We start from the raw sequence: 14,489 nt of genomic DNA on the forward strand, positions 1-14,489 counted from the left end.
AAAGATCAGGTATAACGATTATAAAAAAGGTAACTCTACCAATATAGTTTAGAAAGAGATGCAATATTGGAGTTGTGGTATTTTCTGACATTAGATTGCATTATGGTAAAATATCAGGTATAACGATTATGAAAAAGGTAACTCTACAAATATAGTTTAGAAAGAGATGCAATATTGGAGTTGTGGTATTTTCTGACATTAGATTGCATTATATGAAAAAGGTAACTCTACAAATATAGTTTAGAAAGAGCTGCAATATTGGAGTTGTGGTATTTTCTGACATTAGATTGCATTATATGTGCTTCCCATTTCGCCACAATGACAACACTATTTAGTGAATTATATATAAGCTTCTAACCAGGTGTAATGACAACATTGTCACCTCACCATGGTCAACATAGCCCAATTGGTGGCCTATTTCATTAGCAGCCCAAAGTATCAAAATGATTTAAGTTATACTATATAATATACATTAGCGTATTTTTTAAGTTAAAACATATCAATATAATTTAATTTTTGATAGCACATTAGTTATTATTTTTATCAAGTTACTAATTAAAATTGTCTTAAATTTTTACTTGCAATTTAATCGCTTATATTGTACCATGAGTATTAGTTTTGAGAAATTAAATCGTAATATAATTAATAGCCTTCCTTAAAGATTTGCATTCCCTTCCTTACAAGATTTTAGAGGCAGATAATATTACTAAACTATAAGCAGCTCAATATATTAAAAAGCAAGGACTAGAAAAATCATTAAATGAACAAATAATAAGATATAACAATATTTTGCTTGTATTTTTCATTTATTTTAAGAATCAACTATACAGATTATCATCCTTTTCAAAGGAAAAGAAAAAATAAGAACTGAAAATAGTTAAAATCGTGTTATTTATCAAAGTTGGAAAACAATTATTAATAACAATACTGTTCTTGTTAAGCCGACTTCACAAGGTAGGGGTAAAGTCTGCGTACACTCTACCCTCCTCAGACCCCACCTGGTGGAATTATACTGGGTATATTGTTGTTGTTGTACTTCTTGTTAACAATGCAACAAATTAGTTCCAAACACCATTGTTCATTGCAAAACCAATATTTTAGCATGTAACAAATAAATATAATCTAAACATCGATTTATTGGGTTTTACTATATAATCTAAACATCGATTTACTAGGTTTTACTTCTTTGTCAGGCAAAATGTTCTCATGTATGAAAATGAAATATCATTGTCGTTTGTGCTAAAAATAAAATAAGTACTCCCCGTTATAAAAGATCTCAACAACCAGTTCAAAGTTTTCGCTCTCAACTTTTTGCACAAGAAATTAATCACATCGCTGCAAATATATGAAATAAATTCATGAATAGTACTAATTGTTTTATATATATATATATATATATATATATATATATATATATATTATCCAAGAAGTAATCAATTCCAAATTGCATGTTTGGACTCTTACGTAAGTGATTCTTTTATTCAAATTCAATAATTGACTCATCTAGTTGTTTTAACTTATATAAATAATAAATAATAGCCTTTACAAAAATAAATAAATGATAGCAAAAAATAGAAAATATATACTTCATCTATTCCATTTATAGGTATCAATATTTAGAGTCAAACAAATTTTCTTTCTAAATGATTTTTTTCAAAAACTTTTTAAATGTTTTCAATTATACAATTTTCTGATTTATAATAATTTTCATACAATTACAAATACGTATATTTTATTTCATTAAAGTATATTCAAGATTACATAATTAAATGTTCTAATTTTCATATTTCAAAGTCGATCATAGTTGGTGACATGATGACAAAAGGAACATGATCGAAACCCCAATAACCATAACTTTTTGTTGATGAGGGGGAGTAGTTAAAACAGAAATCTAATAAATTAAAGAATAATTACCAAATTGTCTATTTACTATATCAAGTATTTTAATTTACTACCATTTGTTATTACATGACAGTTATACACTTACCATTTGTGATTTCAAAATATAATCAAACGTAGATCGTTTGAACTTTTTCCAACCGAAACTCTTAGATATGTAATATCGCATCCACCTAACCCATTGCGGAATTTAGTTAATACTAGAGATAAAGTAGGGTAAGGTCTACCTACACTATACCCTTCTCATACCCCACTTGTGGGATTATACTGTGTATGTTGTTGTTGTTGTTGTTGTTGATAGATAAATACGAGACAACGTGTTAACCGCATTAAAATAAACTGAAGGATAAAATTAAGACCTTTTTTATTTTATTTTTTATAGATGGATAAATTTGAACCCCGATAAACTTTTTTTTGGACTTTTCCCCATAAAACAATAAGTTTCAATTTGCAATTTTAACCCCTGCAAAAAGCTAATGTGTTGGTTCCTCCCCAAACTCGATTTTCTTCGATCCTTTTTAATCGAATTTCAGTCTTAAATTCTCAGTATATTACATTCAATCCGATGTTTACATGATTTTAATCGGATTGATTGTGATTAAACTTTAGATTTATTCGTAAAACATATCTAAATTTCGATCTATGATTATTAGGAAAAATCGTTGATTATTTTGTTGTAATTTGATGAATTGATTAATCTGATTTCGGTCAAATTGTGTAATTCGTTGTGCTACACGACATTTATACTCATGCCGTTAGCATATAGTTTTGTATTTATTCTTATATCTAAATGAAGCATATAAGGCATGAAAATGTAGTTTTAAAAACCCCCCCCCCCCCCCCCCCCGAAATATTTAGATGTATAGTATCACATCCACCGTTGTGGAATGTCATTAAAATGAAAGACAAATACAAGACGATATGTTAACCGTATTAATATAAATCGAACGATAAAGTTAAGAAATTTCTATAAAATGCATAAACTATTTTCCCATCAAACAAATTAAGTTTCAATTTTGCAATTTTAACCCCTACAAAAATCCAAACTGTTCTTTCCTCCCCCATCTCAAAAAAAGCTCCCTAACATCTTTTCAACGAGACAATATGTTAACCGCATTAAACTAAATCGAAACATAAACTTAATTTTTTGTATTAATGGATAAATTTGGACCCCTTATAATATTTTTTTTTTTTTGGACATTTTCCCATAAAACAAATTAAGTTTCAATATTGCAATTTTAACCCCTACAGAGATCCAAAATGTTATTTCCACCCTCATCTAATAAAAGCTTCCTAAAATCTCCTCTCTGCAAATTTTGTACGTACATAAATACATCTACACATTTGCACACCAAATCTCATCAAAACGAAAACCTCTATTATCTTCCATTTCCCCTTTAATATTTCTATCTAAATTCTCAAATTTTCTTCGATCCTTTTTAAATCAAATTTCACTCTTAAAAATACTTTCAATCCGATGTTTACATGATTTTAATCGGATTGAAATATGATTAAACTTTAGATTTATTTATATTTAAATTTTCGATCTATGATTATTGGGTGAAAAAATCGATGATTATTCAATTTATTTTGTTGAATTGATTAATTGGATTTGTGGTTGAGTCAAAATAGAAGCACAAAAGAATAAATAAATAAATAAAAATGCCAGGGTTAGCACAGAGAAATAATGATGATGAAGAAGAATATGTGAATGAAACGGTGTCGTTTAATGCGTGTAGTAAATCGATTTCGAGTAATGGATTTTGGTCAAAGCATCGTCAAGATATCAGCAATAATCAGCTACTGAAGGTAGTTAATTGGATTGGATTACTTAATTAATATATATATATTTGTTTAATTTATTGTTTTTATTAGTGAATTAATTTAGTTATGTTTGAGGAATTAATTGTTTTATTATGGAGTTCTAAGTGATATATGTAATTGTCAGTAAATGTAATTGGATTAATGAATATATATATTTGTTGAATTTTTTTTTTTTTGGGAGTTAATTTAGTTATGTTTGGAGATTTTGAGAAATTAATTGTTTTATGGAGTTTTTAAGTGATATATGTAATTGTCAGTAAATGTAATTGGATTATTGAATATATATATTTGTTGAATTTATTGTTTTTTTTTTGGATGAGTTTTGATTAGTGAATTAATTTAGTTATGTTTGGAGGTTTTTTGAGGAATTAAATCTTTTCTGGAGTTCCAAGTGATATATGTAATTGTTAGTAAATGCGGTTAAATTGGTTAGCTTACCATCTTGTTTGTTAGTAGGTTTTTAAATGTTAATGAGCTAGTGTTTGTTGCGAGTGTTTGACTGGACATGGAGTTAACAACAACAACGACGACAACGACATACCGAGTGTAGTCCCACAAGTGGGGTCTGGGGAGGGTAGGATGTACGCTGACTTTACCCCCTTACCTTTATGGGATAGATAGGTTGTTTTGGATAGATCCTCGGCTCGAAAAAAGACACGGATGTGAAGCATGGTATCGAGATGAATGGACGTGGAGTTATGATGTTAATTTGATTTATATAGTGTATTTAGTGTAATTGAAGAAAATATTGAAGTAGTAGTAGGTAAAAGGTTAGTTTGGTAGAGAAGAGATAACATTAGTGGTTTAAATTTGAATTGTTTAATGAAATGTGAAAGTTGTATAAAAATGAAACGGCGTCGAACAAATTTCAAATGTCCCAAAATGGAAAGAATGTTACCGTTAAATAAGTTGGACGCGCTAAAAAGATAGGGGTGGGGATAGGGATTCTTTGAATTAATTACAACAACATACCCAAAGGTAATCTCACAACTGGGGTCTGGGGAGGGTAGGATAGCATGTACGCAGACCTCATCTCTACCTTTGTGAGGTAGAGAGGCTGGGTTCCTTGAATTAATTAACTTTCAGTAATTTTGGGATAACATTAGGAGATTACACTGAAGCTGTATCGCGACAAGCTTTCATGAAACTACCATTAATTATTTACCAATCTGCTTTCAATAGGTGTAGTTGTCTCTTGAAAATATTCTTTAACGTCAAATAAAAATGAGGCACGCTACTAACTTCTTGAGAACCTTCCTTATTTATCTTTCCCCTCTTACTTGATTAGTGCTGGTCGATACGCGCTCAAACAGCCGTTATAATTAAAGTGAGATTAGTCAGGATACAACACTGGCACATTTAGAAGAATGCTCATCTATGAATCAAGTGCTATGTAGTATTTTGTTTGGATAGGTTGGTTATCTATCCTCCAGGGTTTTGGTTTAATGGGAAGGACACAGTGGGAGATGTGTCGATTGAGTGCACATCATGAGTTTGAGCCTTGCCGTTGACACGAAGCTGGTATTTAAGTGGAGCAGAGTAGAAGGGAGGGTTTTACTTTCCCGAGTTTCGTATATGTGAGAACAATTATTGTCGGGTCAATAAATCACGACTCACAGGGTATTTATCGGTTGTCAAAGGAAAAAAAAAAAAACTTGGTTACCTTATATTTCATTGTTCTTTTTGGCTTCTCTTGATTTTTATTTTACTGTAGTTTTAGTTGCTTTAATATCAAACAGGAATATCATCTGGTTATAATAGCTAGTAAATTTTAAAGATTTCTTGGTTGTATTATAGTTCTGGAGTGAGCTATCACCACAAGCTCGGCAGGATATTCTAAGGATTGATAAACAAACCCTCTTTGAGCAAGCTCGTAAGAACATGTACTGTTCTAGATGCAATGGGTTACTGCTTGAAGGTTATCACCAAATTGTCATGTATGGAAAGTCTTTGCAGCATGAGGATGCAGTTGTTCACCGTCCTTGCGGCAGAGTAGGTACCTTGAAGGATCAATGTGATGGAGAGTTGCGTGCAACAACAGGGTCTGAGTATGACGTTCAAGATCCATCTGTTCATCCTTGGGGAGGTCTAACCACAACACGAAATGGGATGCTTACCTTGTTGGATTGTTATCTATATGCCAAATCCCTGAAGGGACTTCAAAATGTAAATTTATTTTAGGTCATATATCTTTTCCTTCTTTTCGTTATTCGTTTTCTGAACCTTCCCTTTGAATCAGGTGTTTGACAGTTCACGTGCAAGGGAACGAGAGAGAGAACTGCTTTATCCTGATGCTTGTGGTGGAGGTGCTAGGGGCTGGATAAGCCAAGGGATGGCAACTTATGGAAGAGGGCATGGAACAAGAGAAACATGTGCTCTTCATACTACCAGACTTTCTGTAGACACACTGGTAGATTTTTGGACTGCCCTTGGCGATGAGACACGACAGTCTCTTCTGAAAATGAAGGAAGAGGACTTTATGGAAAGGCTCATGTACCGGTGCGTATAAGGCCCTTTCTTCAGCTTGCTCTCCTTTAAAAACTTACTCTTATCCCCTCTGTTCGTCTTATCCATTAAATATAATTCAAACCTTAGATGCGCTGAATTGGCAATTGTAATGAACTCTGGAATTGCAAGTATAATTGAGGGGTTCAGTTACTTTGAAGTCTCATCCTATGAAGAACAATGGTCTGTAGATCAGATGGCTTCCGGATTTGTACCGTTCAAAGTCTGGTCTTAGCACTTGTCATCTTTAAGTTAAGAAGCTATATGAACTGACTCGAGGACCATGTCCACATTGAAAGCAAGATATGATGGAGTTTCAGGATGGAGTTTCACTTGAGTTATAATCTATCTTAAAAGGTGAATGATTGGTATTAAATATAGAGAAGTTTATAAAAAAGATAATTTCACTTGCTTGAAAGGGATAGATCTCGCTTTTCCGTCATCAATAGCACATGGAGGCCTTTCTCCTGATAATGTGTACCAGATTATAGAACTCTAGCTGGAGTAAGGTAGCTCCAATAAAATTCATATTATGGGTTTCTTTCAAAGAATGCACCTTCAGGGTGATATATGTGGTTTGCTGCCTTGGGTTTTGGAAGAGTCTGAAGTGTCTGTCTCCACCTTTATAATCTTTTCCTTCTCAAAGTTACTGATGTGTATGAATATTCGAACTTTTGCCCGGCTATTTTTGAAAAAATAAATAAGAAAAATCAGTTGTAAAGCTGTCTAAGTTTATGCTTATTAAGGACTTTCTTCTTGGCTCTGGAAAGCTGTTCTGGTGACTAACTTAATGATAGTTTGTTCCAATTACATATGGTGAAGGAATGTTGGCACAATAATTAGTGTTCCATTAAGTTTCTTATATGCACTACAACTTGTCTTGCTTGGAGTTTGTTTATTTTCTGTACAAAATTTTGGAATATAAAGATTAAATAAAAAGATGACCCCGTCCCCCTCCCTTTTTATTGTTGGGGCCTGGGAGTATATACTGGTCTTCTATTAGCTTCCCCAAGTTTGAGGATTTACACATTTGACAGCTAAATATGCTTTCATTTGCTTGATGGCTGTGAGTGTTTAATTTTCACGAGCCCACTTATACTAATTTGTCATGGGTTCAATTTTAGTATAAAGTTTAATGGTACCAGATACCTTGCCTTCTTTTGTCTATGTTATTGTGATTTGGAGAAGTAATGGCACCATACATTAGGACGTAGGTAGGTTCAGGAGCCTGCCAAGTCGTAAGTGGTGTGTCATTGCCGGTTGGTCTTTTTTGTTACTTTAGGTGTTTGGTAGCGGGTGTTGCAATTTGGGTTTCAGGAATGAATCAGATAATTTTTACTTTGTGATAAAATTACTGACATAACTTGTGTTTTTGGTAAACAGTCACCCGGGCCTGGTCATTGCGACCCCCTTTGTGAGAAGGCAGCCCTTCTCCCGAAGTTACGGGGCTATTTTGCCGAGTTCCTTAGAGAGAGTTGTCTCGCGCCGCTAGGTATTCTCTACCTACCCACCTGTGTTGGTTTCGGGTACAGGCACCTCTTGCTCAAATTCGTTTGAGCTTTTCCTGGGAGTATGGCATGGGTTACTTCAGCGCCGTAGCGCCTGGTATTCGAACATTGGCTCGAGGCATTTTCTCTCCCACTTCTTACCCTGAAAAAGCAGGGACACCTTACGTTCTTACTGTTTACCAATGAACAATGGTGGAAAAAGTTTGTAGATATAATGTGGTACAATTGTTGGGGAAATAAGTTTCTTTGGACTTTATTGTTATGGTTCAAAAAGTTAGGTTGGTATGGTCTAGAAGCCTGCTAGAGTAATGGTGTAATGTGCAAGAGCTAAACTGTTTCTCTTTCTGACCTGAAGCATCATCTAATCAGTGTTTTCCTTTTTAATCATAGACAACATATCTATAAGGGTCTTAATATCAGCAATGCTATGAGCATTTGATTCTACCTTTTACCATTCTGGAAGTTAATGTTCACACAAAAGTTCAGGTTATGATGTGGTATTATGTTCTAGGAAAAATCTAGACATGACATCTTTATGTTTGCGTGCTCTATGTTAGCAAATTTAATATCCAGTGAATTTATGAAACGAGATCTGTTCTAATATCTCTAATGTACTTCAGGACAATTCCATCATGATTTACTTACTGTCAAATTTTGTTGCTTCTTGCAGGTTTGATAGCAAGAGGTTTTGTAGAGATTGTAGAAGGAATGTTATCCGTGAATTCAAGGAGCTGAAGGAATTGAAACGCATGCGCAGAGAACCTCATTGCAGTAGTTGGTTTTGTGTTGCTGATGCAGCATTCCTGTATGAGGTGTGATTGATTCGTCAAGTTCATCTTTTTCATTGTTCATGTGGTGTACAAAGTATGAAGTGGAAGAACCGCTAAATCTGTGCCCAATTTCATTTTTGCATGCATATCTTATAGGGGACTGATATTGGCTTTTTATGCTGTTTTTATTATAGATTTAACTGATTTTAGCTATTCCTTCAACCCTTTTAATTTTTAGATTCATGGATTATTAGTAAATTTTTTACCATTATGGTTAATAGTCTTTTATGCATATCATATCATTGATAGTATATCAGTTGTGGAAAAAGGACTCCAGAGAGTTAATCACTGACCCCAACTTCCCCCCTCCACTAGACCACCCCAGCTACCCACCAAATGTGGAATTAAAGGAGAGGAACAGGAAGACCTAAGATACTAATGCTACTGATTAAAAAATGCTACCGCTCCTGGAGCTTAGTGCAGATAAAGTGAAAACGGCTGTTATATGCACCAAGATTAATGCTTGTACTCTCGTGTTCAGGTTTCTCACGACACAATTGTTGCTGATTGGCATCAGGCGTTCATTGATACCTTTGGGACATATCATCACTTTGAGTGGGCAGTTGGAACTGGAGAAGGAAAATGCGACATATTGGACTATGAAAATGTTGGCTTGAGTGGAAGAGTGCAAGTCAGTGGTCTAGACTTGAGCGGTTTCAACGCCTGCTATATCACTCTACGGGCATGGAAACTGGATGGTAGATGCACTGAACTTTCTGTCAAAGCTCATGCATTGAAGGGGCAACAATGCGTACACTGCAGGCTTGTGGTTGGGGATGGATTTGTTACAATAACAAGAGGGGAAAGCATTAGGAGGTTCTTTGAGCATGCTGAAGAGGCTGAAGAAGAAGAGGTAGTCAAGTTTGTTAGGCTTATTAACCATGCTTCTCTCTCCACTATGATTATCTATAATTGCTCCCTTGAATGCTTATATTCTTTATGTCAGGAATTCTCACCTTATGGATGTTGCTTGATGTTTTCTTTTCAGGATGACGACTCCATGGACAAGGACGGAAATGAACTGGATGGTGAATGCTCTCGTCCTCAAAAACATGCGAAGAGTCCTGAACTTGCTCGGGAATTTCTTCTAGATGCTGCAACAGTAATTTTTAAGGAGCAGGCAAGTCTCTCCTTTGTGTTTCTTGTCATTAAGCAGGTGCTTAGTTGACTGTCAAGCTGCTGTTAGAGCGGCTCTACGTTGATCCTTTTTGCTCTTCAACTTATTTACTTTCTCATAATTATTAATAAAATACTGATTTTACTTTGTTGAATGCCTCTTAACCAATAAAGAGGTTTATAATCTGCTAGATAAGCAAAGTGGACTAGAAATTGCTTGGAATTCTAGTTTCTTCCTTCCTGATAATCTTTCTTGTCAGTATGTTGCCTGGTGAAGTAAAAGAATTAAATTCAATCATATACCTACATGACTCTTTAAGTTGAGGTTGGCTGTTGACTTAAGTAGAGGTTGGCTGTTGACTCTTTAAGCAGAGGTTGGCTGCTTTATTCTAAAACTTTTTTCTCCACGGAATCCACTTGCAGAGGATTTGAGGTTTAGATATCACTCTGCTTAATTCAGTTAAAAACTAGGGAAAGTCAATCTTTGCTTTTCTTTGGGATTTCTAAAAATTGGAGAGCTAACACAATGTAATAATAGTAGCTTTATCTCTTTAATATACTACACTAATCGTTGCAAGTCTGGTTCTTCATTCCTTCTGTGATGGGATTTTCTCTGATATACTTTACAATTAAATGAAGCTGCCTTGGAAAGTTGAGGTCTCCTTTTCTTGGACTGAGACTTTCTTAGACAATTGGATCTCAATTTTTGGTCATTGTGGTGCTTGAAAGTGTTTTGACACTGAAAGTATTTGCAGGTTGAAAAAGCTTTTAGAGAAGGAACTGCACGGCAAAATGCACATAGCATATTTGTATGTCTTGCGTTGAAGTTGCTGGAGGAGCGTATTCATGTTGCCTGCAAGGACATTATTACTTTAGAAAAACAGGTATTAGAAGTTCTACTTCTTGTGAGATTATTATGCCATTTCCAATTTCCAGAGGTATATTTCTGAGTCTTTCATGATCTGTTCAGATGAAACTTCTTGAGGAAGAAGAGAAAGAAAAGCGTGAAGAAGAAGAACGCAGGGAGAGGAGAAGGGTAAAAGAAAAGGAAAAGAAGCTTCGGAGGAAGGAGAGATTAAGGGAAAAAGAAAAGGATAGAGAGAAGAAAAGTTGTGACTCAAACCAAAGTAATTTTGCCGATGATGATGTTTCAAAGGAGGAATCATCACCTAATGTTGATGAGGAGTCTAATCTGATGAGCTATACAGACTCGGTAAGTGAAGCAGGTGAAGTTAATTTATCCAGCCCGTTATCCCCCAATGACGAAGATGATCTACTTTTGGATGGATATAATCACCCACATATGCAAATCCACTCCGATGATTATTTTGAGGAATCCACTATGAACGAGGGGAATGACTCATTTGCAACCGACCATGTGAGACATTCTGGGAGGTTGAAATTTCGAAAAGAATTCGAACCAGATTCAAGCCTGAAATGGTTCGATGGACGGCGGTTTTCTGTTGTTTCAGGCAGTGGAGGTGTGGCGAGCAAGTATGAGCCAAGACATCGCTGTGATAACTTTGAAGCTTCAAGGAGTACCAACAGGTTAAATAAGCAATTAAGAAGTAATGCTGCAAAATCCAGCATGAAAGATGGTGCCTCCAAGTTGGTTGAGAAGTTCAATGGTTCCAATAACAGGATGTATGACCGATACGACTCCTCTGCTTGCAGCTGTAACCAACACATTGACGACAGAGTTAAGCTGTACCCAAACCTGGCCAGAGGAATCGGGAACAACAAACCTGTGAATAAGGCAGGATGTGAATCAGATATCTCCAAGCCCTACTATGGAACCAAATATAATAATCAAGTTGAATATGTGCGTGAAAATTGTGTAAGACCCAAAAGCAAAATGGCTATACGTAATAATCTGTCCAGCAGAGATTCATCTGTTATTAAGAAAGTATGGGAACCAATGGAATTGCGAAAGAAATATCCACGGAGCAGCTCTGACTCTGATGTTACCTTGAGATCTTCAACATTCCAGATCGAGAGCACTGGAATTGATGAGCATCCTGAGCCATCTGTTTCTAATAACTTGGGAGTATCCAGTCCTCTTCAGCTAAATGAAGAGAACGGCATACAAGAATTAAGAAAGTCTAGTTCTGAAACAAAAAGCAATTGTGCAAGTGGTTTTCACTTAGAAGATAAATCACTATGCTATGTGAAAGAAGTGGCTGAAGATGAAGTTGTTTCATGTCTGATGCCGAGGTCTTCCTCTCAGAGGACTTTGGGTCTATCACAAAGCAGCTCTTCTAATTCTGATAATTGTTCATCGTGCCTTAGTGAGGGAGACAGTGCTACGTCCTTTTCAAATCCTCATAATTCAGAATCATCATCGACGTCCGATTCAGAAGAGTGCAGCAAAAACTCTGAAGGAAGAGAAACTTCTGAAATTATGCAGAATCGTTTTGCTGAATGTTACGAAGTTGCGCAAGACAAACGAAATGCTACCGATAGAGGTGAGGATGTCAGTTCCCTGACACCAAATTCTGCAGGAACAACTGTTGTGGGAAGTTTCCCTACCACAGTTGCTTCAAAAAATGCAAATGTGAATGGGACTCTTGGCATGCGACCTCAACCTGTGCGTCCACCGGTCCACAATCAAGGCACACACTTCCCAAGGTTTCAAGCTCCTCCAGTGGATTACTATTATCAAACTCCACCTTCTTGGGCGACGGCTCCTGCAACTGGGTTCATGCCATTTCCTCATCCAAGTCATTATGTGTTTGCTAGTCCATTTTCATATGGTTTAAACGCGAATACCCATTTCATGCAACATGGTGCCCTTCAGCATCTAATCCCTCCACCTGTTAACCCTGGTCACATGCCTGTTTTTCAGTCGGTTGTTCCAACCAATGACAGCTGCACCAAGGAACATGCCAAGGTAATGGTAGGTAGGTTAAAAGATCCTCATCATGAAGCTAATGTGCAAAGGATGGATGCAGTAGCGCAGCACACCATGGAGAAATCAACGACTGTTGGAGCTGCTGAAAATGAGGAGTCTAGAAATTCAGGCTTCTCTCTTTTCTCTTTCACACCCGATCCTTTTTCTTTAAAAGAAGGGATGGTGAGGAACGTATCTTCAAATCTGTCAGCCAATCACATAGCGGGTGAAAGTGGCTGCAATAAGAAAGAACCCATTGAAGAGTACAACCCATTTGCAAATCGAATCGAGTTTTCCTTTTCTGATATAGTTAGATAGAGAAGGTGGCTGCCTGCCTGAGATTTCAGTTTCTATTCTCTGCTGAGTGATGGAAGTTTGAGTACTTGTAATTAAGGTGCACAATAATCCACCTCAGGAAAATTTTTACCATGTTGTCATGATTTCCTTTTTATGGTTTGATTTGCTTTGAGTTTTTTAAATTGCTTTTCCCTGATGTAAGGAGAGTAAAGGTTGAGTTGAGAGGATCCCATAAATTTCAAGTTTTCTTGATGCAATGAGTATTTGTCTTTACAGACTATTGTGGTATTTGGTTGGCAAGATATCCCTTATATTTAGAATCACAAAACCATGAATGATGTTATTCAGAACTTCTGATTTTGAGCACTCTTTATGTTGTTAAGGATTCAAGTTTTGTTAATGTCCAGTTATCTCAGGGAGGTATAATGTATTCTGCAAATCATTGAGCAGTGAAAGTTTATACAGAGATGTACTTGTTGAAGAATGTCAACAAGTTAATTAGCTACTACGCAATCTCAAGTTAGAATCGGTTGTATGAATCAAACTATATCCATTCCATACCATTCAGCTCTATTTCATCCATTTCAACAAGAGTAATCTCAGTTGAATTCTCTCTAGAATCTAAAACTACACATATTCTTCTGTCTCCATTATGTTCTATTGCTTTTGAATTAAAAAACGCTCTTGTTATTCCTATTCCGATATAGTAGTCCTTTCTAATTACTGAATTAGTCTATTAAGATTTGGTGACTCGTCTGTGTGAGCTTGCGCACATTTCTAGTTTCAAATTCGAACAAAGTAAGGAGGTGTTACAGTAGGTTGGCAGAAGTGAAATTCATATAGCTGATTATAACTCAATTGAGATTAAGGCATAGTTATTATTGGTAAAAACTTAGTCAACACCGGATATTTACATCAAATGAATATATGCATGACATGTATTTGCATATTCATTTCTACACTCTATTTGGATAGTTGTTACATGTTGCTTCGTAATGTATTATATTATAATAAATTGCATTGTATGGTACTGTATTGTTTTGATGGATACAACGTTTGGACAGGTCGTATCATTTTCCGTCGTTACATAATGACACACATCAGAAATTTCAAGGATAAACCTACCATAAAAATAGGGTACAAGGTAGAGTACAAAAAGGTAGGATAAATGATAAAATATGTTTATTAGAAGTAAAGAGAAAATGAGACCACGTTTAACCCGATAATGTAATTACTTTTTTTCATCTCTACTTAAAAAAAAAAAAATGTCTCCACCTTTTGATTTCAATACTAAATTTGGTGTTTTACTTTGTATATGTTCAGTGGTCTTTTTAGCATATTATCTTAGCTTGAAACCTTTTCTTAGTAGTATTATTTTGATATTGCGTAGATCATTATCTTTATGTTGCTTCATTTATTTTGTATCTTGATATTTTTGTTGTCTTATTTTTCTTGCAATCCTGCATGACTATGTTTCTTTTGAGCTGAGGATTAATCGGAAACAAACTCTCTATCTTGCAAAGATAGAAGTAAGGTCTGCGTATATCCTGCTCTCCTTAGACCCCACTGTGGGATTACATTGGGTAGGTCATAACTATAATCATCGCTTGAAACTAAATC

The 14,489-nt window shown here is 35.3% G+C and overlaps 1 protein-coding gene across 1 annotated transcript; it reads left to right on the top strand.

Moving 5' to 3' along the window:
• The first annotated feature begins 3,219 nt into the window (after nucleotides 1-3,219).
• On the top strand, nucleotides 3,220-13,149 carry LOC132049171 (uncharacterized). Its single transcript, XM_059439868.1, has 8 exons — nucleotides 3,220-3,708; nucleotides 5,521-5,889; nucleotides 5,963-6,222; nucleotides 8,407-8,548; nucleotides 9,048-9,419; nucleotides 9,555-9,686; nucleotides 10,438-10,566; nucleotides 10,653-13,149. Exons 1-8 carry the CDS (start codon nucleotides 3,562-3,564, stop codon nucleotides 12,888-12,890), a joined length of 3,789 nt encoding a protein of 1,262 aa, XP_059295851.1. The 5' UTR covers nucleotides 3,220-3,561; the 3' UTR covers nucleotides 12,891-13,149.
• Nucleotides 13,150-14,489: the final 1,340 nt, after the last annotated feature.

This window comes from Lycium ferocissimum, chromosome 3, assembly GCF_029784015.1.
Source record: "Lycium ferocissimum isolate CSIRO_LF1 chromosome 3, AGI_CSIRO_Lferr_CH_V1, whole genome shotgun sequence".
Lineage (NCBI taxonomy): Eukaryota > Viridiplantae > Streptophyta > Magnoliopsida > Solanales > Solanaceae > Lycium > Lycium ferocissimum.

What these genes read in the sequence shown, in the direction of transcription:
- LOC132049171 (XM_059439868.1), top strand. Translation starts at nt 3,562, where the DNA reads ATGCCAGGGTTAGCACAGAGAAATAATGATGATGAAGAAGAATATGTG. An exon ending in ATGCAGCATTCCTGTATGAG is followed by an intron (nt 8,549 to 9,047) that starts GTGTGATTGATT and finishes TCTCGTGTTCAG; the next exon opens with GTTTCTCACGACACAATTGT. An exon ending in TTATTACTTTAGAAAAACAG is followed by an intron (nt 10,567 to 10,652) that starts GTATTAGAAGTT and finishes TGATCTGTTCAG; the next exon opens with ATGAAACTTCTTGAGGAAGA.